The sequence below is a fragment of the Heteronotia binoei genome, chromosome 15, assembly GCF_032191835.1.
Source record: "Heteronotia binoei isolate CCM8104 ecotype False Entrance Well chromosome 15, APGP_CSIRO_Hbin_v1, whole genome shotgun sequence".
Taxonomy (NCBI): Eukaryota; Metazoa; Chordata; class Lepidosauria; order Squamata; family Gekkonidae; genus Heteronotia; species Heteronotia binoei.
Genome location: NC_083237.1, coordinates 1,592,264 through 1,618,584, shown reverse-complemented (window position 1 = coordinate 1,618,584; position 26,321 = coordinate 1,592,264). Strand labels below are relative to the sequence as shown.

At 54.5% G+C, this 26,321-nt stretch overlaps 2 protein-coding genes across 3 annotated transcripts in view; one reads left to right on the top strand and one right to left on the bottom strand.

Moving 5' to 3' along the window:
* The first annotated feature begins 1,580 nt into the window (after nucleotides 1–1,580).
* On the top strand, nucleotides 1,581–12,412 carry MPDU1 (mannose-P-dolichol utilization defect 1). The gene is made up of 7 exons (XM_060255642.1): nucleotides 1,581–1,858; nucleotides 3,633–3,698; nucleotides 4,922–5,054; nucleotides 6,832–6,917; nucleotides 8,836–8,954; nucleotides 9,793–9,903; nucleotides 12,071–12,412. Exons 1-7 carry the CDS (start codon nucleotides 1,588–1,590, stop codon nucleotides 12,188–12,190), a joined length of 906 nt encoding a protein of 301 aa, XP_060111625.1. The 5' UTR covers nucleotides 1,581–1,587; the 3' UTR covers nucleotides 12,191–12,412.
* A 9,366-nt stretch (nucleotides 12,413–21,778) lies between these two features.
* The window catches only part of FXR2 (FMR1 autosomal homolog 2), a 29,709-nt gene continuing 25,166 nt past the window's right edge, over nucleotides 21,779–26,321 (bottom strand). The window contains exons 13-17 of one of the 2 annotated variants that reach the window (XM_060255680.1): nucleotides 25,003–25,197; nucleotides 24,656–24,856; nucleotides 23,714–23,809; nucleotides 23,402–23,508; nucleotides 21,779–22,958 (exon numbers count right to left, since the gene is read on the bottom strand). In XM_060255680.1, coding sequence (XP_060111663.1) covers nucleotides 22,854–22,958; nucleotides 23,402–23,508; nucleotides 23,714–23,809; nucleotides 24,656–24,856; nucleotides 25,003–25,197 — 704 coding nt within the window. In that variant the 3' untranslated portion in view covers nucleotides 21,779–22,853. The remainder of the gene's footprint in view (nucleotides 22,959–23,401; nucleotides 23,509–23,713; nucleotides 23,810–24,655; nucleotides 24,857–25,002; nucleotides 25,198–26,321) is intronic. The other variant, XM_060255681.1, reaches the window with a different exon arrangement.

The following is a 26,321-nucleotide window of genomic DNA, read 5'->3' as shown; positions in this document are numbered from 1 at the left end:
ATTCCACAGAGGCTTATTTCCCTGCTGCTGCAAACCTCAGACGCCGGCCCCGTAAATCCACCGAGAGGTACCACTCGACTGGCTCCACAGCCTTCGCTTCTCCAGTTAGCCCCTCAGTGCTGAGGCCAGCGCATCCCGGATCTCCACCGCCTCAACGTCTTCCTCCTCCCCGTCATCGAAGGGATGTTCCTCCAGCTGCTCCTCTTCCTCTTCCATCCAGCCGGACTGGAAGACGTCGCCCCGGGCCTCGCAGACGTTGTGGAGGGTGCAGCAGGCGGCGATGAGGGTCGGCAGAAAGGAGACGTCTGTATCGTTGCGCTTAGTGAGGCAGCGCCAACGCCCTCGCAGGCGTCCGAAGGCCACCCCAACTACCGTCCGTGCAGCGGCTGCATACTCGTTGAAGCGCTGCTGGGCTGGCGTGAGAGCCGCGTTGCGATAGGGACGCATGAGCCAAGGGAGGAAAGGGTATGAGCAGCTGCCCAGCAGATAGAGGGGCACCTGGACTCCCCTGACAGGTTGGGACGCGCCTGGGAACAGTTCACCCTCTTGAGCTCGTTGATACAGCTCAGATGTGCACAGGACCTGCGGCTCTGTCACCCTGCCAGGGCACCCGACGTTGATATCCCAGAAACAGCCACGGGAATCCACCGCAGCCTGCACAACCACTGAATGCCAGCCGTGGCGGTTGTAGTAGCCGGCGGCGTTTTCATTGGGTGCGCGGATGGGCACGTGGAGGGATCCCAGGACTCCGGCCAGCTGGGGCAGGGGGAAGCCATTCCCGGCAGCCACTTCGGCAGGGTCCGGAGGGCGCACGTACAGCGGGGTCAGGATGGCCACGACCGCCTCGCAGACGTCGCGCAGGATCTTGCAGACGGTGGAGCGTGACACGCCAAAGAGCTGCTCTACCGCCCGGTATTCGGTGCAGGCCCCCAGGCGCCAGAGGGTCATGGCAAGGCGCACGTCTGCTGGGATGGCCCGGCGCATGTTAGTGTCCCGGCGCTGAATGGCATTCCGCAACTGGGCGCAGAGGTAGTCGAAGGTGGCAGGAGCCACGCGGAAGTTGTCGACCCACTCCCACGGGCTGAAGGCTTTGGCTCGCACCGTCTCCCAGAAGGCCGAGCTCCGGGCTTTGCTCCACAGGCGCCGCTCCCGCAGCAAGCGTGGCATCCTGCCCCCTCCGCCGTGGGCCTCCTGGCAAGCCCCAGCCGTGCCCGGGGCTCGGGCCAGCATCTGGCAGAGCCACAGCAAGGAGAAGCGTTGGCGGGACCGGGCCTGGGCGCGGTGGTGGGAGGCGACCCTCTGGCGGCGGGCAGCTTCACGCAGGCGCCGTCCTCGCTGCAGGCGGGCGTAGTAGAGGAGACACAAGGCCACGGTGCCACGGCCCAGCGTGGCCAGCAGCTGAGCTTCCTGGCTGTGGCTGGTGGCCCAAGATGGCTGCTGAGATGAGGCGGCCATTTTGTCCCTTGGCCAAACTGGGAGGCGGGAAGGAAGGCAGGCAGGCCTGAGCGGACAGCGCATGCGCGCAGACGGCCTTGTTTTGCGGCGCCCCCTTCGGCGACGGTCGGGACCGCTGTAGGCACAGCGCGCATGCGCACAGATGCAAAGCGGCCTACTTACCTGACCAAGCGGGCGGCTGGGCGCGGCGGGATCGGGAGGCGTCTGAGCATGCGCGGGGATCTCGGCGGCCTCTCAGGGCGCATGGGCGCGGGGTGTGGCGAGATGGAGGCGGGCGCTTCCGCCGCTCGGCTCTCCCCGCTTGCCAAGATGGCGTCGTTGGCGCCGAAGGGCCTGCTGGTCCCGCATCTCCTCCCCGAGAGCTGCTACGACGAGCTCTTCCTGCGGCTCAACTTCTTGCACAGTGAGTCCCTCCCTCCCTCCGCCCGGCCGCCGGGGCAGGAGAGCTAGCGTCGCTATGGCAACGCCGCCGGCGGGGCGGAAGGGCAGGCGGGCACCATCTTGGGCGAGGGCGGAAGGAGGCGGGCCGGAAGTGATGCCGCAGCTCTTCCCGCCATGTTGGAACGGGGCGGAAGTGTCCCCAGGCTTCCCTTTTTTAATGTTTCTTGCTGTCTTTCTGCTCCCTGAGGATAAAAACAGCAATTGCGTTGCTTGTGGCGACCCCTCGCGGGGCTTTCTAGGCGGAAGTGGCTCCCCGCGGCCTGCTGCCTCTGGGACTTGAGGCTGGGCGTTGGGCTGCCTGGCTGGGCGGTGTGCCCTCCAAGGACGCCCCAGTGGGCTGTTAGGGCAGATCTCGCCCCATTAGCAGCCCTGCAACACATCCCTTCCAGAATCCAGCCATACTGAGGGGCTAGTTGTGGGGCTCCAGCCGGGACAGGGGGTGGGCTAGGATGGGAGTTATTTCGTTCATAAGACAAGCCCTGTTGGATCAGGTCAGTGGCCCATCAAGTCCAGATCTCTGTGTCACACAGTGGCCAAAATACCCAGGTGCCATCAGGAGGTCCATCAGTGGGGCCAGGACACTAGAAGCCCTCCCACTGTGCCCCCCCCAAGCACCAAGAATACAGAGCATCACTGGCCCCAGACATAAGAACATAAAAGAGGCCATATTGGATCAGGCCAATGGCCCCTCCAGGCTGACACTCTGTGTCACACAGTGGCCAGAAAAACCAGGTGCCGTCAGGAGGTCCATCAGTAGAGCCAGAACTCTAGAAGCCCTCCAACTGTGCCCCCCCAAGCACCAAGAATACAGAGCGTCACTGCCCCAGACATAAGAACATAAAAGAGGCCATGTTGGATCAGGCCAGTGGCCCCTCCAGGCCAACACTCTGGGTCACACAGTGGCCAAAAAAACCAAGTGCCATCAAGAGATCCATTAGAGGGGCCAGGACACTAGAAGCCCTCCCACTGTGCCCCCCCTCAAGCACCCAGAATACAGAGCATCACTGCCCCGGACTGAGAGTTCCAACAACACACTGTGGCTACTAGTCACTGATGGACCTCTGCTCCAGATATTTATCCAACCCCTTCTTGAAGCCGTCTATGCTTGTATCCACCGCCACCTCCTGTGGCAGTGAATTGCACGTTAATCACCCTTTGGGTGAAGGACTTCCTTTTATCCATTCTAACCCGACTGCTCAGCAATTTCATGGAGCACCCACGAGTTCTCGTATTGCAGAACCTGGTGTGTGTGTGGGGGGGGGGGGGGTACCTCTCAGCCCCACCTCTGGCGGCACTGCTTTTGGTGAGCAGCCTGAGATGCAGACATATAGCAGGTGAAGCCTCAGTCTGTTGGATTTCTGCCTGTCCTGCCACAGGGGAAAGCTGGGGAGAGCTGGGCTTCTCAGGTCCCTCAGGCTAACAGTGGGGAATGGGAAGGTTGCCAGATCTGGGTTGGGAAACTGGAGATGAAGGGATGGCACCTGGGGAGGTCAGGGACTTCACTGGGGTGCATGCCATAAGAGTCCACTGAGCTCTGGAGATGTGCTGTAATTCCAGGGATCTCTGTGTTCCACCCGGAGACTGGCATCCCTCCAGAGACCCCTGAGAAAGAGTTGCTCTTTCTTGGCTGCCATGAGCAAAACTGGGATTGTGTCCTCTCTTGCAGTGTTGCTGTACAGTCAGTCGAGAACAGCAGTGGCAGCCAGTGACGTTTTCCCCTTTCTTTTTCTTTTTAGTTCCATGCCTCAAGATCCTGATCAGCAAGGGACTGGGATTTGCGATCATTGCTGGCTCACTCATGGGTAGGAGCACGTAAACCTTCCCCCGCCAGAAGGGTCACTTGGATTGCACGTAGGTTAGAGAGCCCCGGAGAGGCTCAGTGGGAGGGGGAGACGCACCTGCCGCAGTTGAGGGGTACGGAAAACTAACCTCTGAGGACGTCTCCCAGCATTCTGTTCGTGAAAAAATGTTTGTGACGTCCCCCCCCCTCCCGTTGCTCATACCAAGTGTGACTTTGTGAGACCCCCTCCGCAGGCTAACAACTCTCTTGTAGGGCAACAGCCAAAAGGATCTTTGTTCTTCAAGAAATCCTTCACAATGAGGATCAATTTCAAGCATTAAACTACCAACAGTTCAAAATAGACCTCAGACGCTGAGGCTAAATCCATGTGAACCTCAGGTGTTTAACATCTGGAGAGCCTGGGGAGAGTACCTCTGCCGCGAACCCCCACTGACATTTTAACAAGTTATCCCTTAGTAGGCAAAGAAAAGGTAGTGATTCACCTGAGAACCAGTTTAGTGTAGTGGTGAAGTGCACAGACTCTTATCTGGGAGAACCGGGTTTCATTCCCCACTCCTCCACTTGCAGCTGCTGGAATGGCCTTGGGTCAGCCAGAGCTCTCTTTTCTGGGAGAACCCGGTTTGATTCCCCACTCCTCCACTTGCAGCTGCTGGAATGGCCTTGGGTCAGCCATAGTTCTCTTATCTGGGAGAACCGGGTTTGATTCCCCACTCCTCCACTTGCAGCTGCTGGAATGGCCTTGGGTCAGCCATAGCTCTTGCACAAGTTGTCCTTGAAAGGGCAGCTTCTGGGAGAGCTCTCTCAGCCCCACCTGCCTCACAGGGTGTCTGTTGTGGGGGAAGAAGATATAGGAGATTGTGAGCCTCTCTAAGTCTCTGATTCAGAGAGAAGGGCGGGGAATAAATCTTGCGATTGTCTTCTTCTTGAGCCAAGGAGCAGATAATCAAAACCAATAGGGAGATCTGGAAGCCAGGAATCTCCCTTTGGCTTGAACATGGTGAGGGTGGTTACCCAGAATGAACCTGTCCTCAGATATGAGGCTGGACAGTAAAAAGGATTAAAACCTTTTCTCCTCTGGGGCAAAGCCTGCTACTGTCTGACCAGGTGAGGAACAGGATCCTAGGCCCTTTCTCCCCTGGAGGAGACAGTTGGGTGGTAGCGGAGAGAAGCTGTGGGAGTGGCTTGTGAGCACTTAACTGTTGCTTCTTCCTGCCCGTTGTGCAGTGAAGCTTCCCCAGATCCTGAAGATCGTGGGGGCCAAGAGTGCCGAGGGGCTGAACTTCAACTCTATCCTGCTGGAGCTCCTGGCCATCACCGGCACCATGGCCTACAGCATCGCTAACAGGTTCCCTTTCAGGTAAGCTGGTGTCTGAGACACACAGCCCCCCCTTTTCCCTCTCCCAGCAGGGCTGCAGGCAGAGTGAGCAGCCCACCTTGCCTGTCCTCTCTCAGGGGACTGTTCCAGCAGCTGTCTCTGCAGCTCCCTGTTGCTGCAAAAGAACGTTTTTGCATGTTCCTCGCCCCTTGCCCCTCCACACTCTCATCGCCATCTATCCTGGGGGTTCTCCAATCTTTACTTTACTCTGCGCTCTGGTGAGACCTCACGTAGAGTCTTGTGTTCCATTTTGGGCAGCACATTTTAAGAAGGATATAGAGAAGCCGGAATGTGTCCAGAGGAGAGCAATGAAGATGGTGAGGGGTCTGGAGACCAGGTCCTAGGAGAAAAGGTTGAAGGAGCTGGGCATGTTTAGCCTGGAAAGGAGATGACTGAGAGGTGATAGGATCACCATCTTCAAGTACTTGAAGGGCTGTCCTATACAGGATAGTGCAGAGTTGTTTTCTGTTGCCCCAGGAAGTTGGAAGAGAATCAACGGGTTGAAATTAAAAGAGTTTTCAGTTAAACGTTAAAAAGAACTTTCTGACAGAGCAGTCCCTCAGTGGAACAGGCTTCCTCCTCGGGAGGTGGTGGGCTCTCCTTCCTTGGAGGCTTTTCAACGGAGGTTAGATGGCCATCTGACAGCAATGAGAATCCTGTGAATTTAGGGGGAGGGGTTTGTGAGTTTCCTGCATTGTGCAGGGGGTTGGACAAGATGACCCTAGAATTCTAACTCTAGGATTCTTTGGGAGATGGTGAGCTCTCCTTCCTTGGCGGTGTTTCAACAGAGGCTAGATGGCCATCTGACAGCAATGAAGATCCTGTGAATTTAGGGGGAGGGGTTTGTGAGTTTCTTGCCTTGTGCAGGGGGTTGGACTAGATGACCCTGGAGGTCCCTTCCAACTCTAGGATTCTATGATTCTGATAGAGCAGTTCCTCAGTGGAACAGGCTTCCTCCTCGGGAGGTGGTGGGCTCTCCTTCCTTTGAGGCTTTTCAACAGAGGCTAGAGGGCCATCTGACAGCGATGAAGATCCTGTGAATTTAGGGGGAGGGGTTTGTGAGTTTCCTGCCTTGTGCAGGGGGTTGGACTAGATGACCTTGGAGGTGCCTAACAACAATGTGATCCCAACCTTTCTGAGCCTATGGATGCTTTTGGAGTATTGAGAAGGGGTGGTGACCACCACGCCAAGAGATGGAAGCAAAACAGCTGCCTCAGGAGGCAGACCAAACAGAACACCTCCCTTGTTCACACCTCCTGGGAGGACGGAGAGCCTGAAGGGGGAGTGGAAATTAAGGAAAGCCAAGTTGCTGCTCACCAGTCCTCACTTTCTAGTGGAAACCCCTTTCACTTGGATGAGGGCAGCCAGTAAGAAGCCCTGCTTCACGGTGTCCCTGCTCACTTCGTGAAAAGCTCCGCAGGCACCAATGCAGACTGCAGGGTGCTTCCCCCCGCCCCTCTTGGGCACCACATAGCGGAACCTCCATCTCTCCTTGAGGGGGTCCAACTGACCAGAAGCCCTGACCCCGGGGGGTGGGGGGGGATGCTTAACTTCCCACCTGCTTAGCTCCTTTTCTTGTCGCGATGTGGAAGGGGAGGAGTGTCTTGAGGAAAGGGGGCCATCCAGGAATTCCACGTTCTTCTGGGTTGCCACCTCCTGGAAGGAGATGCTTCAGGGTCAGGGAAGGGGGAGAGGGAGGGGGTAGCTGTGAAGTTTGCCCTTGGAGGTTGCCCAGAAACAGCGACTATCTCCTCAACAGCGCCTGGGGCGAGGCTCTCTTCCTCATGCTGCAAACGGTGACCATCGGGTTCCTGGTGCAACATTTCGCGGGCCGCACAGCACAAGGTAAGTGAGGCAGGGGACCGTGGCCAGTTGGCGTTCTGATCTCAGTGTACCGAGCCGGAGGGGAAAGATAGGCTTGCAATGCACCGTTTGACTTTGATTCAGTATTTATTTTTCGTGTATTTATTAAAAGACTTACACCCTGCCTTTCCTCCTGGGTTGAAGGTAGCTTACGAGGATAATTGAAAAACATTTTCGTTTTCAGTTAAAATAAAAAGACAGACCCCAAATCTCTTCTTCTCCTCCCCCCCACCCCTCCACCTTGAAAGATGCCTGCCCTTCGTGGGATGTGGGGTGGGCTCTTGGTTGCCTGAAGAGAACAGCCGGAGGGACAAGACCAGACCCTCTGAGGTGGGGCCAGAAGCGGACAACCTGGGACTCTTGTAGGGATCTGCTCCGTTGCTTCCTAGTGGCTGAAGTTTAGCCAAAATTTATACTCAAAGTTTGAGCCCAGGGGCACCTTTTTAAGTTTAATTCCAAGTATAAGTTTTGTTGTGCATGCACAAAGTACCCAGAATGACAAAGTGCCTAGAATTTAACTTTGTGGGTCTCAAAGGTGCCCCTGGACTCAAACGTTGTTCCCAAGTTTTTACGTTTGTCTTGTAACCACAGGGACTAGAGCCTTGAAGAACTAGAATGCTGGGGATGATTCCCCATGTGTCCGCACAAGGCAGTGAAGCCACGCATGTTCTGGTTGTCGCCGCCTCCTCTAGTGCTGGGAGCAGCAGGCCAAGAAAGGGAGTGGACTCCTCTGAGCCTAGCGCATCATGATTTCCCATGATGCAGTAGTTCTGTGGCTCCCAGGAAGTGGGGCTGAGAGACCCATCCGCTCCCTTGTGGGGGGTAGCAGGGAGCGTGTGATGCCTCCCATTTCCATTTAAGAGCATAAGAGAAGCCATGTTGAATCAGGCCAGTGGCCCCTCCAGTCCAGCACTCTGTGTCACATAAGAACACAAGAGAAGCCATGTTGGATCAGGCCAATGGCCCCTCCAGTCCAACACTCTGTGTCACATAAGAACACAAGAGAAGCCATGTTGGATCAGGCCAGTGGCCCATCCAGTCCAACACTCTGTGTTACACACACACACACATATATATACATACACACTTATACATACATACATACACACACATATACATACATGCATATACACACATATATACACACACACACATACATACATATACACACATATATACACACACATATATATATACATACACACTTATACATACATACATATACACACACATATACATACATGCATATACACACATACATACATATATACACACACATACATACATATACACACATACACATACATACACTTACACACATATATACACACACATGTATACATACACACATATACATACATGCATATACACACATATATACACACACATGTACATACATACATATACACACGCATATACACACACACATATATACATACATATACACACATATACCTACATACACTTACACACATATATACACACATACATACATACACACACACACATATATATACATACACACTTATACATACATACATATACACACATATACACACATATACATACATACACTTACACACATATATACACACACACATATATATATACACACATACTGTGGCTAATAGCCACTGATGGACCTCTGCGCCATATTTTTATCCAATCCTCTCTTGAAGCTGGCTATGCTTGTAGCCGCCACCACCTCCTGTGGCAGTGAATTCCACGTGTTAATCACCTTTTGGGTGAAGAAGGACTTCCTTTTATCCGTTTTAACCTGACTGCTCAGCAATTTCATGGAATGCCCGTGAGTTCTTGTATTGGGAGAAAGGGAGAAAAGGACTTCTTTCTCTGCTTTCTCCATCCCAGGCATAATCCCATGCATGATTTCCTCCTGCAGGCCTGACCTTCCTCTTGCTCTATTTCGGAGCCCTCTCCTTCCTGCTGTCTCCTCTCAGCCCCCTGGCTGTCGTCACAGTGCTGCAGGCTTCCAACATGCCCGCGGTCACCATAAGCAGGGTAAGCAGCCATCCAGCGTCGTTTTGGGGTTTGCTCAATTTGTTCATTTCGCTCTCTTGCCACTGGATTTTAAATTCATACCATTTTGCATTTGAAACCACTGCCCAGCAGCTCTATGTAGCTCTGCTCACTGTACCTGATTCCTTGTCTGATGAAGTGTGCTTAGAGCACACGAAAGCTTACATTCTGAATAAAACTTTGTTGGTCTGAAAAGTGCAACTTGACTCCTGCTATAGTGGGAGTTCAGCTTTTTCAGGATGTTTTTGGGGGTGAGTTTAACCACTACAAGAGCCCCGTGGCGCAGTGTTAAAGCTGCAGTCCTAAGCTCTGCTCACGACCTGAGTTCGATCCCCGGCGGAAGCTGGGTTTTCAGGTAGCCGGCTCGAGGTTGACTCAGCCTTCCATCTTTCCGAGATCGGTCAAATGAGCTTGCTGGGGGGAAAGTGTAAAAGACTGGGGAAGGCAATGGCAAACCACCCCATAAAAAGTCTGCCGTAAAAACATCGTGAAAGCAACGTCACCCCAGAGGTGGAAACGGCCTTTCACAGGGGACCTCTCCTTTCCTTAAGCACTGCATTTCGATCCTCGTGGCAGGAGAAAAGAGCTACAGTCCAGGAGCACCTTAAAGACAAACAAATTTTGAGGCAGGACAGGAGCTTTCGGGAGTCACTGCTCACGCATTCCTTTTCCAGCTCAGCTTGACTAATGGTCGGAGCGGGGAGGGGTCTGGTTCCCTCCACAGCCGGATTCAGTTTCTGGCATCCATCTTGCTGGTGCGAGGGACGGGAGCCTGAAGACCCCGCGGGGGTGAACACTCAGCCTCTTGTTTCCCCAACAGCTCCTGCAGGCAGCCACCAACTATCGCAATGGCCACACGGGGCAGCTGTCCGCCATCACGGCCTTCCTGCTTTTTGCGGGCTCCCTGGCCCGAATCTTCACCTCCATCCAGGTAGGCAGGCCTTCACCTGCAGAAGGAGCCATGGGTGGGGGGCCTTTTAGGGGGGAGGGAAGAGTGAAAAGTAAACTGCCTGAACATAAAAGTCCAGGTCCCCTTTAGCGAGCCTAAGAGGAGCCATGCTGGATCAGGCCAGTGGCCCGCCCACTCCAACCCTCTGTGTCACACTGTGGCCAAAACCCAGGTGCCACCAGGAGGTCCACCAGTGGGGCCAGAACTCCTGAAGCCCTCCCACTGTTACCCCCCCCCCCCAGCACCAAGAAGACAGAGCATCAGGGCCCCAGACCGAGTCTTCCATCTATACCTTGTGGCTAAGGGCCACTGATGGACCTCTGCTCCAGATGTTTATCCAGTCCCCTCATAAGAACCTAAGAGAAGCCATGTTGGATCAGGCCAGTGGCCCCTCCAGTCCAACTTTCTGTGTCACACAGTGGCCAAAACGCAGGTGCCATCAGGAGGTCCATCAGCGGGGCCAGGGCACTAGAAGCCCTCCCTCTGTTCCCTCTCCCAAACCCAAGCACCAGGAATACAGAGCATCACTGCCCCGGGCATAAAAACATAAGAGAAGCCATGCTGGATCAGGCCAGTGGCCCATCCAGTCCAACACTCTGTGTCACATAAGAACATAAGAGAAGCCATGTTGGATCAGGCCAGTGGCCCATCCAGTCCAACACTCTGTGTCACATAAGGACATAAGAGAAGCCATGTTGGATCAGGCCAGTGGCCCCTCCAGTCCAACACTCTGTGTCACATAAGAACATAAGAGAAGCCCTGTTTGATCAGGCCAATGGCCCATCCAGTCCAACACTCTGTGTCACATAAGGACATAAGAGAAGCCATGTTGGATCAGGCCAGTGGCCCATCCAGTCCAACACTGCGTCACATAAGAACATAAGAGAAGCCCTGTTTGATCAGGACAATGGCCCATCCAGTCCAACATTCTGTGTCACATAAGAACATAAGAGAAGCCATGTTGGATCAGGCCAAAGGCCCATCCAGTCCAACACTCTGTGTCACATAAGAACAGAAGAGAAGCCATGTTGGATCAGGCCAGTGGTTCATCCAGTCCAACACTCTGTGTCACATAAGAACAGAAGAGAAGCCATGTTGGATCAGGCCAAAGGCCCATCCAGTCCAACACTCTGTGTCACATAAGAACATAAGAGAAGCCATGTTGGATCAGGCCAGTGGCCCATCCAGTCCAACACTCTGTGTCACATAAGGACATAAGAGAAGCCATGTTGGATCAGGCCAGTGGCCCCTCCAGTCCAACACTCTGTGTCACATAAGAACATAAGAGAAGCCCTGTTTGATCAGGCCAATGGCCCATCCAGTCCAACACTCTGTGTCACATAAGGACATAAGAGAAGCCATGTTGGATCAGGCCAGTGGCCCATCCAGTCCAACACTGCGTCACATAAGAACATAAGAGAAGCCCTGTTTGATCAGGACAATGGCCCATCCAGTCCAACATTCTGTGTCACATAAGAACATAAGAGAAGCCATGTTGGATCAGGCCAAAGGCCCATCCAGTCCAACACTCTGTGTCACATAAGAACAGAAGAGAAGCCATGTTGGATCAGGCCAGTGGTTCATCCAGTCCATCACTATGTGTCTCATAAGAACATAAGAGAAGCCCTGTTGGATCAGGCCAAAGGCCCATCCAGTCTAACACTCTGTGTCACACAGTGGCCCAAACCCAGGTGCCATCAGGAAGTCCACCAGTGGGGCCAGAACTCCAGAAGCCCTCCCTCTGTTATCCCCCCAAGCACCAAGAAGACAGTATCACTGTCCCAGACAGTGTTTCATCTGTACCTTGTGGACCTCTGTTTCATATCTTCATCTGGTCCCCTCTTGCAGCTGTCTGTGCTTGTAGCCGCCACCACTCTTGTGAACTCTCAGCCATTCACTAACACCTTTCCGGGACCCAGCCAGTGAGGCAGCCTCTGCCTTCGCCAGTTCGAGTTGTCCTGTTGCTGCAGGCCAGAAACTGGACGGGGGAGTTGCCCGTGCAGCAGCCCTTCCGCCTGCCTGGCTGCCAGGGCGACCTCCAGCAGCCGTGGGGAGGAGGGGGCTGTGCTGGTCCTGCAGCGGGTGGGGAATGGGGTGGGGTGGAGTGGGGCCCTTGGGAGCTGGCCCCCGCTTGCTTTCTCGTTCCCAGGAGACGGGAGACCCGCTGATGGCCCTCACCTACGTGGTCTCCTCAGCCTGCAACGCCCTCATCACGGCCCAGCTGCTCTACTACTGGGACGTCCCCGTCGACAAGCGCAAGAAGGAATAGGAGCAGGTGGTGGAGCCCAGACTGCCGTGGGAAGGCGGTTTTCTGAGCCAGGGCTCCCACCAAGAAGAGGGACCGGACTGTCTGTTTCCCTTTGGTGGGGATTCCAGGGGAGTCAGCCAGGAGACTTTTGGGGGCGGGGTGGTGGTGGAGCAGAGGGGGCAATGGAGATTCTTCTACCTTTAGGGCTTTTTATTATTATTAAACATACCCCTGTTCCTTGCAGCAGCTGTCTTTGTCCCTCTGGGAGCCGGAGGGGTCCCCTCTGGGCTCCACTGCTGTCAAGAACCTTCCCCCAGCTGTGGTTGTTGCAACCCCAAGGGCCTGATGTGAGGAAGAGAAGGTGCTGGCGGTCTACCCGCGGGAGACCCGCAGTGCTGGGCAAGGAAGAAGGGCTGCTGGTTTAAAGACCTCAAACTGAACTGCAGGAAAGATTCAGCCTGTCCTGTTACTCAGGCAGAAGGATCCTGTTCTCGCTGACTTAACCACCAGAAAGAAAGGCTCGAAGGGCTGTCCTGGAGAGGAGGGTGGGGAATTGTTTTCTGTGGCCCCGGAAGGCAGGACCAGAACCGATGGGTTGAAATTAAATCAGAAGAGCTTCCGGCTCAACATTAGGAAGAACTTCCTGACCGTTAGAGCAGTTCCTCAGTGGAAGAGGCTTCCTCCTCGGGAGGTGGGTGGTGGGCTCTGCTTCCTTGGACAGCAGCTTCACGTGTCTTCGTTCTAGCAGAAGCTCAGGGGTCTGCAACAGCCTCGAAGGGAAGCCACTCCACCACCCACCTCCCCACTCTGCAGCCTGTAAGGGGCCAGCATCTCCTGGAAGTCACTGAAGGGGTGAAGCTGGGCTCCTGTCTTGCTGCATCACGGCCAGCCCGGGAACAGGAGGTGGGCTGCAGGCTAGGCTGCTACACAGAAAGGTGGGGGGATTAGTGCATTCATCAGCCCCCTCAGCCTTTCCAAAAGACTTATCCTGGCGGGGAGGGGCTAGACGAGGTGCTGCTGAACATGACCCGTGGGGGATCTCTGGGACACTCCAAGGGCACCGGCCAGAAAACAAAGCCGGTGGGGAGCAATCAAAAGCTAGAACCGGCTGGTGGTTGGGGAGATTCTCCAGCCCACTCTCCTCCCGCAGGAAAAACATTCACACGTCCTGTGCTGATATCACATATTCTGTGTTTGCTGATGCTTGTACTAAATGATGGTGTAAGGTGGCCACAGGAATAAACAGCTTTCAATGGGACTTGTGATTCCAGTCCCAGAGCACACACGTCCCTGCTACCTGCAGAATGGATTTTCCATTAAGGTTCCTGTCCCCCCAGAGACCTTAATGGAGAATCCATTCCACATTTTCCTTGCAACTTTGTCGGTGCAGCAATGTGTTTCATTGGAGTGGAGTTCGGTTTCATTTCCCAGCATTCCTATGGCCAGGTGAAGCAGTTGCTTCCTGGAGTTGCCTCCTTGCAAATAAAGAGTTGATGCTTACAGTCAAATTGTCTCTGCGCAGACTCTTATCTGGGAGATTGTAGGCCGCTCTGAGACTCTGTCCTTGAAAGGGCAGCTTCTGGGAGAGCTCTCTCAGCCCCACCCACCTCACAGGCTGTCTGTTGTGGGGGGAGACGATATAGGAGATTGTAAGTCGCTCTGAGTCTCTGATTCAGAGAGAAGGGCGGGATGTGAATCTGCAGTCGTCGTCTTCTACAGACAGACTTTCTTTTATATATGGGTCTATATAGAGGTTCCTTCCAACTCTATGATTCTGTGATTCTTTCCTACTCACTGTGTGCTTATTTTTATTTATGCATCAGATTTATGGACTCTCCTTCCCTGAGTACACAAGTCTGGCTTGTAAGGTTTGATCTTCTACGCATTGAGAATAATAGAGTCGGCAGGGATCTCCAGGGTCATCTAGTCCAGCCCCCTTGCACATTGCATGAACTTCACAAATACCTCCCCCCACACACACCCCCAGCGATCCCTGCCCCATGCCCAGAAGACAGCAAAAACCTCCAGGATCCCAGGATGTTCTATTTCTATGGTTTCTGTCATACGCATTCTTCAATATACTCTGGTCTGTGACTCTTGCTTTCTCCAAGCAGACAATTTCTCTGGCTTCTCTTTGGGGATTCTTTGATGGCACATGAAGTGTGCTCTCTGACCGAAGTTCTTGCCATACACCAAGGACCTCCATGCTTTCTCTCTTGGAGGGATTCTTTGCTGGCTGATAAGATCTGAGCTGCCACTGAAGCTTGGTCAGTCTCTCAACTACGCTGCCTCCAGAGTGCAAGGACAGGCATGGTTTGGTTCAGCCCCAGAACCTACTTTGAAAATCACTGGCTGCTGCGAAGCAGAGAGAGACTTCAAGCAGGATCCCAGGGAAAGGGGCAGTTCTGAGGCTGCGGGTGGGGTGAGAGGAGAAGATATTGGATTTATATCCCGCCCCGTGGCACAGAGTGGTAAAGCAGCAGTGCTGTGGTCTGAATTCTGCTCACGACCTTTCAATTCCAGCGGAAGCTGGATTCAGGTAGCCGGCCCAAGGTTGACTCAGCCTTTCATCCTTCCGAGGTCGGTCAAATGAGTCCCCAGCTTGCTGGGGGGAAAGTGTAAAAGACTGGGAAGGCAATAGCAAGGAAAGGAAAGGTCCCCTGTGCAAGCACCAGTCATTTCTGACTCTGGGGTGACGCAATGTTTTACGGCAGACTTTTTATGGGGTGGTTTGCCATTGCCTTCCCTATTCTTTTACACTTTCCCCCCAGCAAGCTGGGTACTCATTTTCCGACCTTGGAAGGACAGAAGGCTAAGTCAACCTTGGGCTGGCTACCTGAATCCAGCTTCTGCTGGAATCGAACTCAGGTCGTGAGCAGAGAGTTCAGATCACAGTACTGCAGTACTGCTGCTTTACCACTCTGCGCCATAGGGCCGCAATGGCAAACCACCCTGTAAAAAGTCTGCCATGAAAACGTCGTGAAAGCAACATCACCCCAGAGTCAGAAACTGGTGCTTGCACAGGGGATCTTTCCTTTCCACTCTGAATCTCAGAGTGGCTCACAATCTCCTTTACGTTCCCCTCCTTTACAACAAGACATCCTGTGAGGTGGGTGAGGCTGAGAGAGCTCTCCCAGAAGCTGCCCTTTCAAGGACAACTCCTGCGATAGCTATGGCTGACCCAAGGCTATTACAGCAGCTGCAAGTGGAGGAGTGGGGAATCAAACCCAGTTCTCCCAAATAAGAGTCTGCACACTTAACCACTACACCAAACTGGCTGTCACAATCTCCTTTATCTTCTTCCCCCACAACAGACACCCTGTGAGGTGGGTGGGGCTGAGAGAGCTCTCACAGCAGCTGCCCTTTCAAGGACAACCTCTGCTAGAGCTCTGGCTGACCCAAGGCCATTCCAGCAGGTGCAAGTGGAGGAAGAAGATATTGGATTTATATCCCACCCTCCACTCCAAAGAGTCTCAGAGTGGCTCACAATCTCCTTTCCCTTCCTCCCCCACAACAGACACCCTGTGAGGTGGGTGTGGCTGAGAGGACTCTCACAGCAGCTGCCCTTTCGAGGACAACCTCTGCCAGAGCTATGGCTGACCCAAGGCCATTCCAGCAGGTGCAAGTGGAGGAGTGGGGAATCAAACCCGGTTCTCCCAGATAAGAGAGCTCTGGCTGACCCAAGGCCATTCCAGCAGCTGCAAGTGGAGGAGGGGGGAATCAAACCCGGTTCTCCAAAATAAGAGTCTGCACACTTAACCACTACACCAAACTGGACAAGTACACTTGTAGCTTTCAAGGAAACCATGCCCCCCACCCTCACACACACAGAGAGTGCAGCTGCTCAAAATTAAGCCCTGGCACCATTCCTGACAAAAAGAAACCCTGAAGCTAGTCCCCACCCACCTCTTCCTCCTTCCAGAAGGAGCAGGGTTTAAGAAGGGCCTCTTCGCCTGCTAATGAAGCAGGCCTCCCCCTGAACAGAGAAGAGAGGCCTGTACAGTCAGACCAGGTGCCCTGGAAGGCTTCCGAACACAGGCACTCAGGAAAGGGCAGGAGTCCAGCAGCACCTTGAAGACTAACCACATTTGCGGCAGGCTCTCTGAAAGCTCCCCTCCCCTCCCCTTTGGCCACCGATGTGAGTCTTTCAGGTGCTCTTTCCTCCTGCAACAAACATAGCAACCCATTTCGAGCTGTCTCCATGGCTGCGTTCCCTGGATGCAGAGAGTTAGTGTGAGCTAGCTCACAGTTTTTTTACCCTCCGGCTCACACATGGCCCCAGAGCGCACTCATTGGTGCAGGAGCTCCCAACTTTAAAGGCCAGGAGCTCACAGAGTAGAGTTTTGGCTCACAAGACTCCACAGCTAAGAGGGAGCAGGGCGATGAGAGGTTTACAAGCCCTTTGTGAAACCATCTCTGTAGCTGGGAGCAGAGTCCACAATCCAATTCCTGGCGGAATCCAGTTCTTTCTTTTGGGCAACCTGGAATTTTCAGGGCCCCACCATTCCCCCCTCTCCCCCACCAGGCCTTGTCCAGATAGAGGGAGGGAGATGGTTTGGCAGTCAGCAGAGCTGTGGTCAGCAAAGATCCACGCCCAGAATACGGGTGACCTTCGGCCCCTGCACCAGGCAGCCAACGAAGGCCTAGGCTGGAGGGATTACACAATGCTGCACAAAGAGCACTTTGGACCCCCGAAAGCACTACGAGAAATGTGACCCTCATGCCACTCACCAAAGGATAGCTGAGGCTGAAGTGATTGTTGGGGGGAGTAGGGTTGCCAATCCCCAGGTGGGGGCAGGGGATCCCCCGGGTTGGAGACCCTCCCCCCGCTTCAGGGTCGTCAGAAAGCAGGGGGAGGGGAGGGGAAGGTCTGCTGGGAACTCTGTTATTCCCTATGGAGATTTATTCCTATAGAAAATAATGGAGAATTGATCCGCGGGTATCTGGGGCTCTGGAGGGGCTGTTTTTTGGGGTAGAGGCACCAAATTTTCAGTACAGCATCTAGTGCCTCTCCCCAAAATATCCCTCAAGTTTCAAAACGATTGGACCAGGGGGTCCAATTCTATGAGCCCCAAAAGAAGGTGCCTCTATCCTTCATTACTTCCTATGGAAGGAAGGCATTGAAAAGGTGTGCCGTCCCTTTAAATGTGATGGCCAGAACTCCCTTTGGAGTTCAATTATGCTTGTCACAGCCTTGATCTTGGCTCCACCCCCAATGTCTCCTGGCTCCACCCCCAAAGTCCCCAGATATTTCTTAAATTCAACTTGGCAACCCTACCCCCCCCCACCCCGCTTCAGGGTCCTCAGAAAGCAGGGGGATTCTGGGTATTAATGATTACCTATGGAGACTTATTCCCATAGGAAATAATGGAGAATTGATCCGCGGGTATCTGGGGCACCAAGTTTTCAGCATAGCATCCAGTGGCTCTCCCCAAAATACCCCCCAAGTTTCAAAAAGATTGGACCAGGGGGTCCAATTCTATGAGCCCCCAAAGAAGGTGCCCCTATCCTTCATTACTTCCTATGGAAGGAAGGCATTGAAAAGGTGTGCCGTCCCTTTAAATGTGACAGCCAGAACTCCCTTTGGAGTTCCGTGATGCTTGTCACACCCTTGCTCCTGCCTCCCCCCCAATGTCTCCTGGCTCCACCCCCAAAGTCCCCAGATATTTCCTGAATTGGACTTGGCAACCCTAGGGGGGGAGGAATGTGGAAATGCACCCTTCCTCCATATCTGATCTCAACCCCTCCCCCCCACCCCGCACGGGAGATGCAAAGACCACTGCAGGCCTGTGGCCACTGGGGGGGGGGGGCTGTGGGGGCACTGCCCCCTGACTTCCAGGCTGTCCTCTGGGGGGCAGCCAATTTTGTTTCATAAGCAGCAGCTGGAGCCAGGAGAGCTGAGAAGGGCACAGGGCACTGAAACAGCAAAAGCAGGAGGGGGAAAGGAGGGAGGCCAAAGGAGCCATCTGGCATGGTCTGGGGGAGAGGGAGATGGCAGGAAACTCCCTGCTTCCATGCAAAACGCAGCCCCTTCTTGACACCAAAGCTTTAGGGTTAGCTGTCTTGACTTGGCCACTTTCAGAGCCTCCAGCTTTTGCCCCCACCCCAGGAAGCTTCGGAGAAGCAGCAAACCCCGCAGTGGATGAGAAAGGGTGTCCCCACCCCCCCGAAGAAGAATTGCAGATTTATACCCCGCCATTCTCTCTGGATCAGAGACTCAGAGCTGCTTAAAATCTCCTGTCTTCTCCCCCCACAACAGACACCCTGTGAGGTGGGCGGGGCTGGGAGAGCTCTCTCAGAAGCTGCCCTTTCAAGGACAACTCCTGCGATAGCTATGGCTGACCCAAGGCCATTCCAGCAGCTGCAAGTGGAGGAGTGGGGAATCAAACCCAGATCTCCCAGATAAGAGTCCACAAACTTAACCACTACACCAAACTGGCTCTCTTCTGATGGGACTGAGAGAGCTCTCACAGAAGCTGGTCTTTCAAGGACAACCTCTGTGAGAGCCATGGCTAACCCAAGGCCATGCCAGCAGGTGCAAGTGGAGGAGTGGGGAATCAAAACCGGTTCTCCCAGATAAGAGAGCTCTGGCTCACCCAAGGCCATTCCAGCAGGTGCAAGTGGAGGAGTGGGGAATCAAACCCGGTTCTCCCCGATAAGAGAGCTCTGGCTGACCCAAGGCCATTCCTGCAGGTGCAAGTGGAGGAGTGGGGAATCAAACCCGGTTCTCCCAGATAAGAGCTCTGGCTGACCCAAGGCCATTCTAGCAGGTGCAAGTGGAGGAGTGGGGAATCAAACCCGGTTCTCCCAGATAAGAGAGCTCTGGCTGACCCAAGGCCATTCCAGCAGCTGCAAGTGGAAGAGTGGGGAATCAAACCCGGTTCTCCCAGATAAGAGAGCTCTGGCTGACCCAAGGCCATTCCAGCAGGTGCAAGTGGAGGAGGGGGGAATCAAACCCAGTTCTCCCAGATAAGAGAGCTCTGGCTCACCCAAGGCCATTCCAGCAGCTGCAAGTGGAGGAGTGGGGAATCAAACCCGGTTCTCCCAGATAAGAGAGCTCTGGCTGACCCAAGGCCATTCCAGCAGGTGCGAGTGGAGGAGTGGGGAATCCAACCCGGTTCTCCCCGATAAGAGAGCTCTGGCTGAGCCAAGGCCATTCCAGCAGCTGCAAGTGGAGGAGTGAGGAATCAAACCCTGTTCTCCCAGATAAGAGTCCGCCCACTTCACCCCTCCACCAAACGGGCTCTCCCTGACTTTTTAAAAGGCCCTCCGACTTTCAGACTCCTGGCTACAGCCCTGGACTGCTGCCTGGCCCCCCGAGTCCCATCGGCCAAGGACTTCCAGGGTGGGGCTGTTGTTGGCCTTGATGGGGGGGCGGGAGGTTCTGGCTTTGGAAGTTCCTTCCCCTCCACGGGCACAGAAGCCGGATGACCCTTGGTTCCCCTTGCAGCCATGCTGTGCTCCCCCCTCCCTCCATCCGAAGAACTCCCTCATGGGCGACCTGCAGCCTGCAGTCGAAACAGGGAAACCAAAATGCTGGTTTCGGGGGCAGGGGAGAGGCGTGTGACTGAAGAGGAGCAGGATTCAAGTCCTGGAGCGTCTTCTCGTTCTCTCGAGGGGCTTCTGGGCTGGAACTTTGCTCTTCAAAATGCTGATGGTCCATTTGAAGGGGGACAGAAGGGCCATCAGACCCCCCCCCCTCCGGCAAGCACCCTTGTCTGCCCCACGGCCACGAAGAGAGCCTCCTCCGCTCAACTCTAGCCACAACTAGCTAAATGCCTGCTCAAGAGTCAGAGGGGAGAATGAAAGGGCCCAGCTCCTGACAAGGCATTTGGCCCTCGTATGAAGCTGCCTTCTATTGAATCAGACCCTCAGTCCATCCAAGTCAGTCTTGTCTACTCAGACTGGCAGCGGCTCTCCAGGGTCTCAAGCTGAGGTTTTTCATGCCTACTTGCCTGGACCCTTTTGAGTTGGAGATGCCAGGGATTGAACCTGGGGCCTTCTGCTTACCAAGCAGATGCTCTACCACTGAGCCACCGTCCCTGCCCAGAGTTTGACCACAGAGAATCTGTTCGGAACGACTCAGGCTTCAAGGGCTGCCCACAGTGCTGGCGTGGAGCTTTTCATATGAACGTATGAAGCTGCCTTCTACTGAATCAGACCCTCCGTCCATCCAAGTCAGTCGTCTCTACTCAGACTGGCAGCGGCTCTCCAGGGTCTCAAGCTGAGGTTTTTCATGCCTACTTGCCTGGACCCTTTTGAGTTGGAGATGCCAGGGATTGAACCTGGGGCCTTCTGCTTACCAAGCAGATGCTCTACCACTGAGCCACCGTCCCTGCCCAGAGTTTGACCACAGAGAATCTGTTCGGAACGACTCAGGCTTCAAGGGCTGCCCACAGTGCTGGCGTGGAGCTTTTCATATGAACGTATGAAGCTGCCTTCTACTGAATCAGACCCTCCGTCCATCCAAGTCAGTCTTCTCAACTCAGACTGGCAGCGGCTCTCCCGGGTCTCAAGTGGAGGTTTTTCACACCTACTTGCCTGGACCTTTTTTAGTTGGAGATGCCGGGGATTGAACCTGGGACCTTCTGCTTAGCAAGCACATGCTCTACCCACTGAGCCACTGTCCCTCCCCTAATATGAACATAGGAAGCTGCCTTCTACTGAATCAGACCCTCCTTGGCCAACCAAAGTCAGTCTTCTCTACTCAGACTGGCAGCGGCTCTCCAGGGTCTCAAGCTGAGGTTTTTCACACCTGCTTGCCTGGACCCTTTTTAGTTGGAGATGCCGGGGATTGAACCTGGGACCTTCTGCTTACCCAGCAGATGCTCTACCCCTGAGCCACCCTCCCTTCCCTTAAGTCAGTATTGCCTACTCAGACAGGCAGCGGCTCTCCTAGGTCTCAAGCTGAGGTTTTTCACATCTATTTGCCTGGACCCTTTTTAGTTGGAGATGCCGGGGATTGAACCTGGGACCTTCTGCTTACCCAGCAGATGCTCTACCCCTGAGCCACCCTCCCTTCCCTTAAGTCAGTATTGCCTACTCAGACAGGCAGCGGCTCTCCTAGGTCTCAAGCTGAGGTTTTTCACATCTATTTGCCTGGACCCTTTTTAGTTGGAGATGCCGGGGATTGAACCTGGGACCTTCTGCTTACCAGGCAGATGCTCTACCACTGAGCCACCGTCCCTCCCCAATGGTAACAAGGAATGCACATACACTGCCATAGCAGGTCTCCCCCACCAGCTACTGCTCCCCATGACACCTTCCCTTTAAACAGCAGGGAGAGGAGGCGGCAGGGACGCCACACCACGCATGGAGAGCAGCCCTGCCCTCATTCCCACCTGCCCCTCTGCTGCCACTGAGAGGCCAGGTGGCAGCAGAATTGTGGACAGACAGCCTGGCGCTGAGCCATCAGTTGGGGCCACCCAAAGGCTCCCCCCCCCCCAATCTCCCCCTTCCAGGAAGCCGGCTGGACACCCGGCAAACATCCTGCCGAGAGCACGAGAAGCCCCAACCCTTCCACCTCAGGGAAGGCAGCCGTGGCCACCCCCTGGGGAGAGAGAGGCCCAGAGCAGCAGGACAGAAAGCAGCCAGGATGGGTTGGGTTGGTTTTTTTTCAAGAGTTTGGGTTTTTTATTCTCTTTAAATACTGTACAGTGAAAAATAAATAGTCTCGACCGTCACAGATCAAATCCCCCCTTTCCCCCCCCCGCGCACAAACACACAAACTTCTGGGCCGCTGCTGCCACCGCCGAAACAGCGGGTGATGCCTTGCCAGCTTGTCCTCAGCCTGTTTCATCTTCCACAGTGTTTCAAGAAAGGAAAAAAGATGCACATCTGTGTGGCCTAGAAAACCAAGCCCCACGCCCTCCCCTTCCTCCCACCTCCCCCGCAGAACCCCGTCACACCAGCAAAGGGTTCGGTGCTGGGGGGTGGGGGGGAAGAGGAAAGGGTTCTCCTCAGAACAGCCCCAGATCCCTCCGCACTTGGGGGGGGGCAGCTGTCCTCCCTCCCATCTGCACATGACGGACTCCTTGCGCCTTCGATTTATAACTAGTCGAAGAGTAAAGGAACAACAAAAAAAAAAAACCACAACCCCACAAGAGCATTCTGCGCTAGGGTGCGTGTGTCTGCGTTATTAGAAGGCACAGGTTTCTCTCCCCCTCTCCTGTCTCCAGTTTGAACAGCCGGTTATTTTTTTTTTTTCCTCTCATTTGTTTCAAAGCAAAAAAACTGTAAAGTCACCAAAAACAGATGCATGTCAGTCATTGTTTTCCTCCCCCCACCTCTGTCCACACCTCCCAGAAGGGGAGGGGGGGTAACGAGCTCAGGTAGCGTCAGAAACCCCACCTGGACAGAGGGCAGAAAGAAAGGAAGGAAGAGGAGGGGGGGCTCCGCTGCCTTGGCTGACTGCCGCTGCGGAAGCTTCAACAGGACATGTTAAGAGCCGTGGAAAAAAAAACACCGTTTTCCATCTTTGGCAAGCTTTTAACGAGCACAAGATAATTAACCTTGGGACTGGGTCGGTTTGTGTTTTTGTTTTAAAATAATGGTTTTGTTCTTAAACAAGAGATCGGTGTGGTGTTTATTTCATTTCTCTTAAGACGTTGCAAGCAGGTGAAAAGTAGGGATCGGTTTGTTTCGCTGAGGAGGACTCGGCTGTGGAGACCCACCGGAGGGGCCCTTAGGACACCCCGTTCACCAGGGCGGCTCCCTCCTCGTTGCTGGCGGCCGCCACGTGCTCCCCGTTCTCCGAAGGGCCATTGACAGCCTTGCTGCCAGCCTCGCCCTGGAAGAGAAGAGGCGCAACGCTGCAGCGGGCCTCCCCAACACGCTGCCCTCCCAAGGGCTTTGAGGAAGCGGGTGAGGCTTGTGCCCAGAGAAGGCTTTGGACTAGCTGGGCAGGTTTTGGGGAAACATTGCTGTGGCAGCAACCTCCCCGGTTCAAGGAGCATCATTGTGTCAGCTGTTTTGTGGCTGGCTCCGCTTCTTGCAGCAGCCCCAAGTTCTGTCCGAATCCCCAAGGTTTAGAGAGGTTGAGGACTTCTGCTCTGCAGTTTCCCCTTGTTTTTAAAAAAGCAGGCTCTCCCTTCTGCCCAGAGCCTTTCAAAGTCAAAGACTTTGTTGGGAAGTCTCAAGACGGTGGGATTCTCCGGGCTTTGCCAACACAAAGGGCGTTCACCTCCCTTGGCCCCACCTGGGCATGCAGCTTCCCTTCCCCTCCCAGCTCACCTTCTGCTTGGACGCGGCTCCCTCTTCCAATTTCTCCTGGCTTCCTTTGCGGGGGGGCTGCTGACGGCTCTGAGACTCTGCTCGGGAAATGTAATCTGCTACCGTGACTGTTGAAAGCGGGGGGGGGGGGAGAGGGAGGGAACAGGAGTCAAAGGGCAGGAGACAGGAAAGAAAACGGACCAGGTCAAAGCCAAAGCCAGCTACAGCTCAAAGTGCCACTGAAGCGGGACTGTCTGCGGGTTCTGAAAGAGAAGCGGACCCCAATTCCCGTATCAATTAGTTTTTAGGAAAAAGCCCAACTTTAGACGGTACCAGGTTGGCGATCCCGGCTGATAGAGCCATCCACACGGTTGCCACGGTTACGCCGGCGCCTACTTCGGTTACGTCTTTGAGGCTTAGACTCTTCCTCTGGCAAAGGAAAGAAAGTAGGCAGATGCTCAGAGCAGAGAAGCTGGGCCCGCGGGCCGGAGGAAGGCAGACACGCACCCCAGGAGGCAGCACAGCTCTGCCAGAACTTCCAACAGACCCACAGCCCAGAGCAGAGGGCAACAGCCCACCCCCAACAACTGCCACTCAGAAACACACGGAACTTGCCATCCTCTGCAAATTCGCACAGTCTCCCCTTTAAAGGGTTCTAAGCCAGTGCCCGTCAACAGACTTCCAGGTTGCAAATGCCGTGAACTACGGAATGCCCTAAATCTGCTCCCAAAAGCTCACACCCCTAAAACGTGGTTGGTCTCTAGGGTGTGACTGGACTTGAATCCAGCTGGCTCTACTCCGGACCAACACGGCCACCCTCTGGAAATCTTGGGTGACCGCCGAAAGAGTTCTCTGCGAAGGGACGGGAGAAAGAAGGGGGCTCCGCTGCACCTTCCTCACCGTACCTGGAATTTTATGAAACCTTATCGACTGTGGTCCGCCCGCCTTCGCTCTCTGCACTAAAAATCTCCCAACCCTCAACTCCCTGGAGTCGCCACTTTCTGACCTCCTGGAGACACGGATTCTAAATACAATACTCCCGTGCAACCAGCTTATGCATTTTTCGCCCCTGAATAATCCCCAGCAAAGAAGGGGCCTTCTATGTGCCTCAGTTTCCCACGGAAGCTCCCCATCACCCACCGTGCCCTCGCTCCTGCCGGCTGCCACCCCCTCCTCCAGGGGCAGGGGAAGGTCAGCAGGGGCAGGGGGGACCGGAGCTGGCCAGTTCCTCGCCAACATCCTCCTCTGCCCAGAGCCCCCCCCACCACCACCTACCCACGCCATTTTCACTGACGGACATGCTGTCTGATTCAAGGGCCCCGTCCATCATCGTGGCATCTTCATCGGTACGGCGCCGGCGGGATCGACGCCGGCGGTTGCTGACGGGCTGCGACTCGCTGACATCGGTGTCTGCCGTCTGGTCTGTCTCAGTGTTGTCCAGCAGACTGTAAGGGTTGCTGTCGGGATCTTTCAGGACTGCGTCGGGAGAGGCCCGGCATCAGCCAGCCACACGGAAGACGGCACACCCTCCCCCCGCCAGCTGCTCTCCCAGGCTCCCGGCCCAGCCCAGCTTGGCCTGAAACGCCAAGCCCGCCCACTGGCAGCCCAGCAGGGCTGTGTACCTGAGCTGATGGAGGAGTTGGTGTACTTGCTGCTGCTCCCTCGGGGGACGGGAGCAGGACCCCGCCCCCGTCCCACCCCTGCCCGCCTGCGGCTGTCCTCTGGACGAGGGTCACGGTCACCGGGCTGGGGCCCCTCGTAGTCCTCTCTCTTCTCTGACTCTGTCTCGGAGGCGTTGGACACATCTGAGTTTGTAGCTGTGGGGGGAAACGCAAGAATGAAGTCATTGTGGGGGGTGGAGAAGAGTTAGGAGAGAACCTAAGAGAAGCCCTGTTGGATCAGGCCAATGGCCCCTCCAGTCCAACACTCTGTGTCACAGAAGAACCTAAGAGAAGCCCTGTTGGATCAGGCCAGTGGCCCCTCCAGTCCAACACTCTGTGTCACATTAGAACATAAGAGAAGCCATGTTGGATCAGGCCAATGGCCCCTCCAGTCCAACACTCTGTGTCACATAAGAACGTAAGAGAAGCCCTGTTGGATCAGGCCAATGGCCCCTCCAGTCCAACACTCTGTGTCACATAAGAACATAAGAGAAGCCATGTTGGATCAGGCCAGTGGCCCCTCCAGTCCAACACTCTGTGTCACATTAGAACATAAGAGAAGCCATGTTGGATCAGGCCAATGGCCCCTCCAGTCCAACACTCTGTGTCACATAAGAACGTAAGAGAAGCCCTGTTGGATCAGGCCAATGGCCCATCCAGTCCAACACTCTGTGTCACATAAGAACATAAGAGAAGCCATGTTGGATCAGGCCAATGGCCCCTCCAGTCCAACACTGTATATCATACAGTGGCCAATGTATGTGTGTGTGTATGTATACACACACACACACACACACACACATATACACACTATGGCTAATAGCCACTGATGGACCTCTGCTCCATATTTTTTTCCAATCCCCTCTTGAGGCTGGCTATGCTTGTAGCCGCCACCACCTCCTGTGGCAGTGAATTCCACATGTTAATCAGCCCTTGGGTGAAGAAGAACTTCCTTTTATCCGTTCTAAGCTGACTGCTCAGCAATTTCATTGAATGTCCACGAGTTCTCATATTGTTCTCATAGCCGCCCTGAGCCCGCTTCGGTGGGGTAGGGCGGGATATAAATCGAATGAAATAAAATAAATAAAATTGTGAGAAAGGGAGAAAAGTGCTTCTTTCTCTGCTTTCTCCATCCCATGCATTATCTTGTAAACCTCTCTCATGTCACCCCGCAGTCGACGTTTCTCCAAGCGAAAGAGCCCCAAGCGTTTTAACCTTTCTCCATAGGGAAAGTGTCCCAACCCTTGAATCCTCCTAGTTGCCCTTTTCTATCCCTTTTC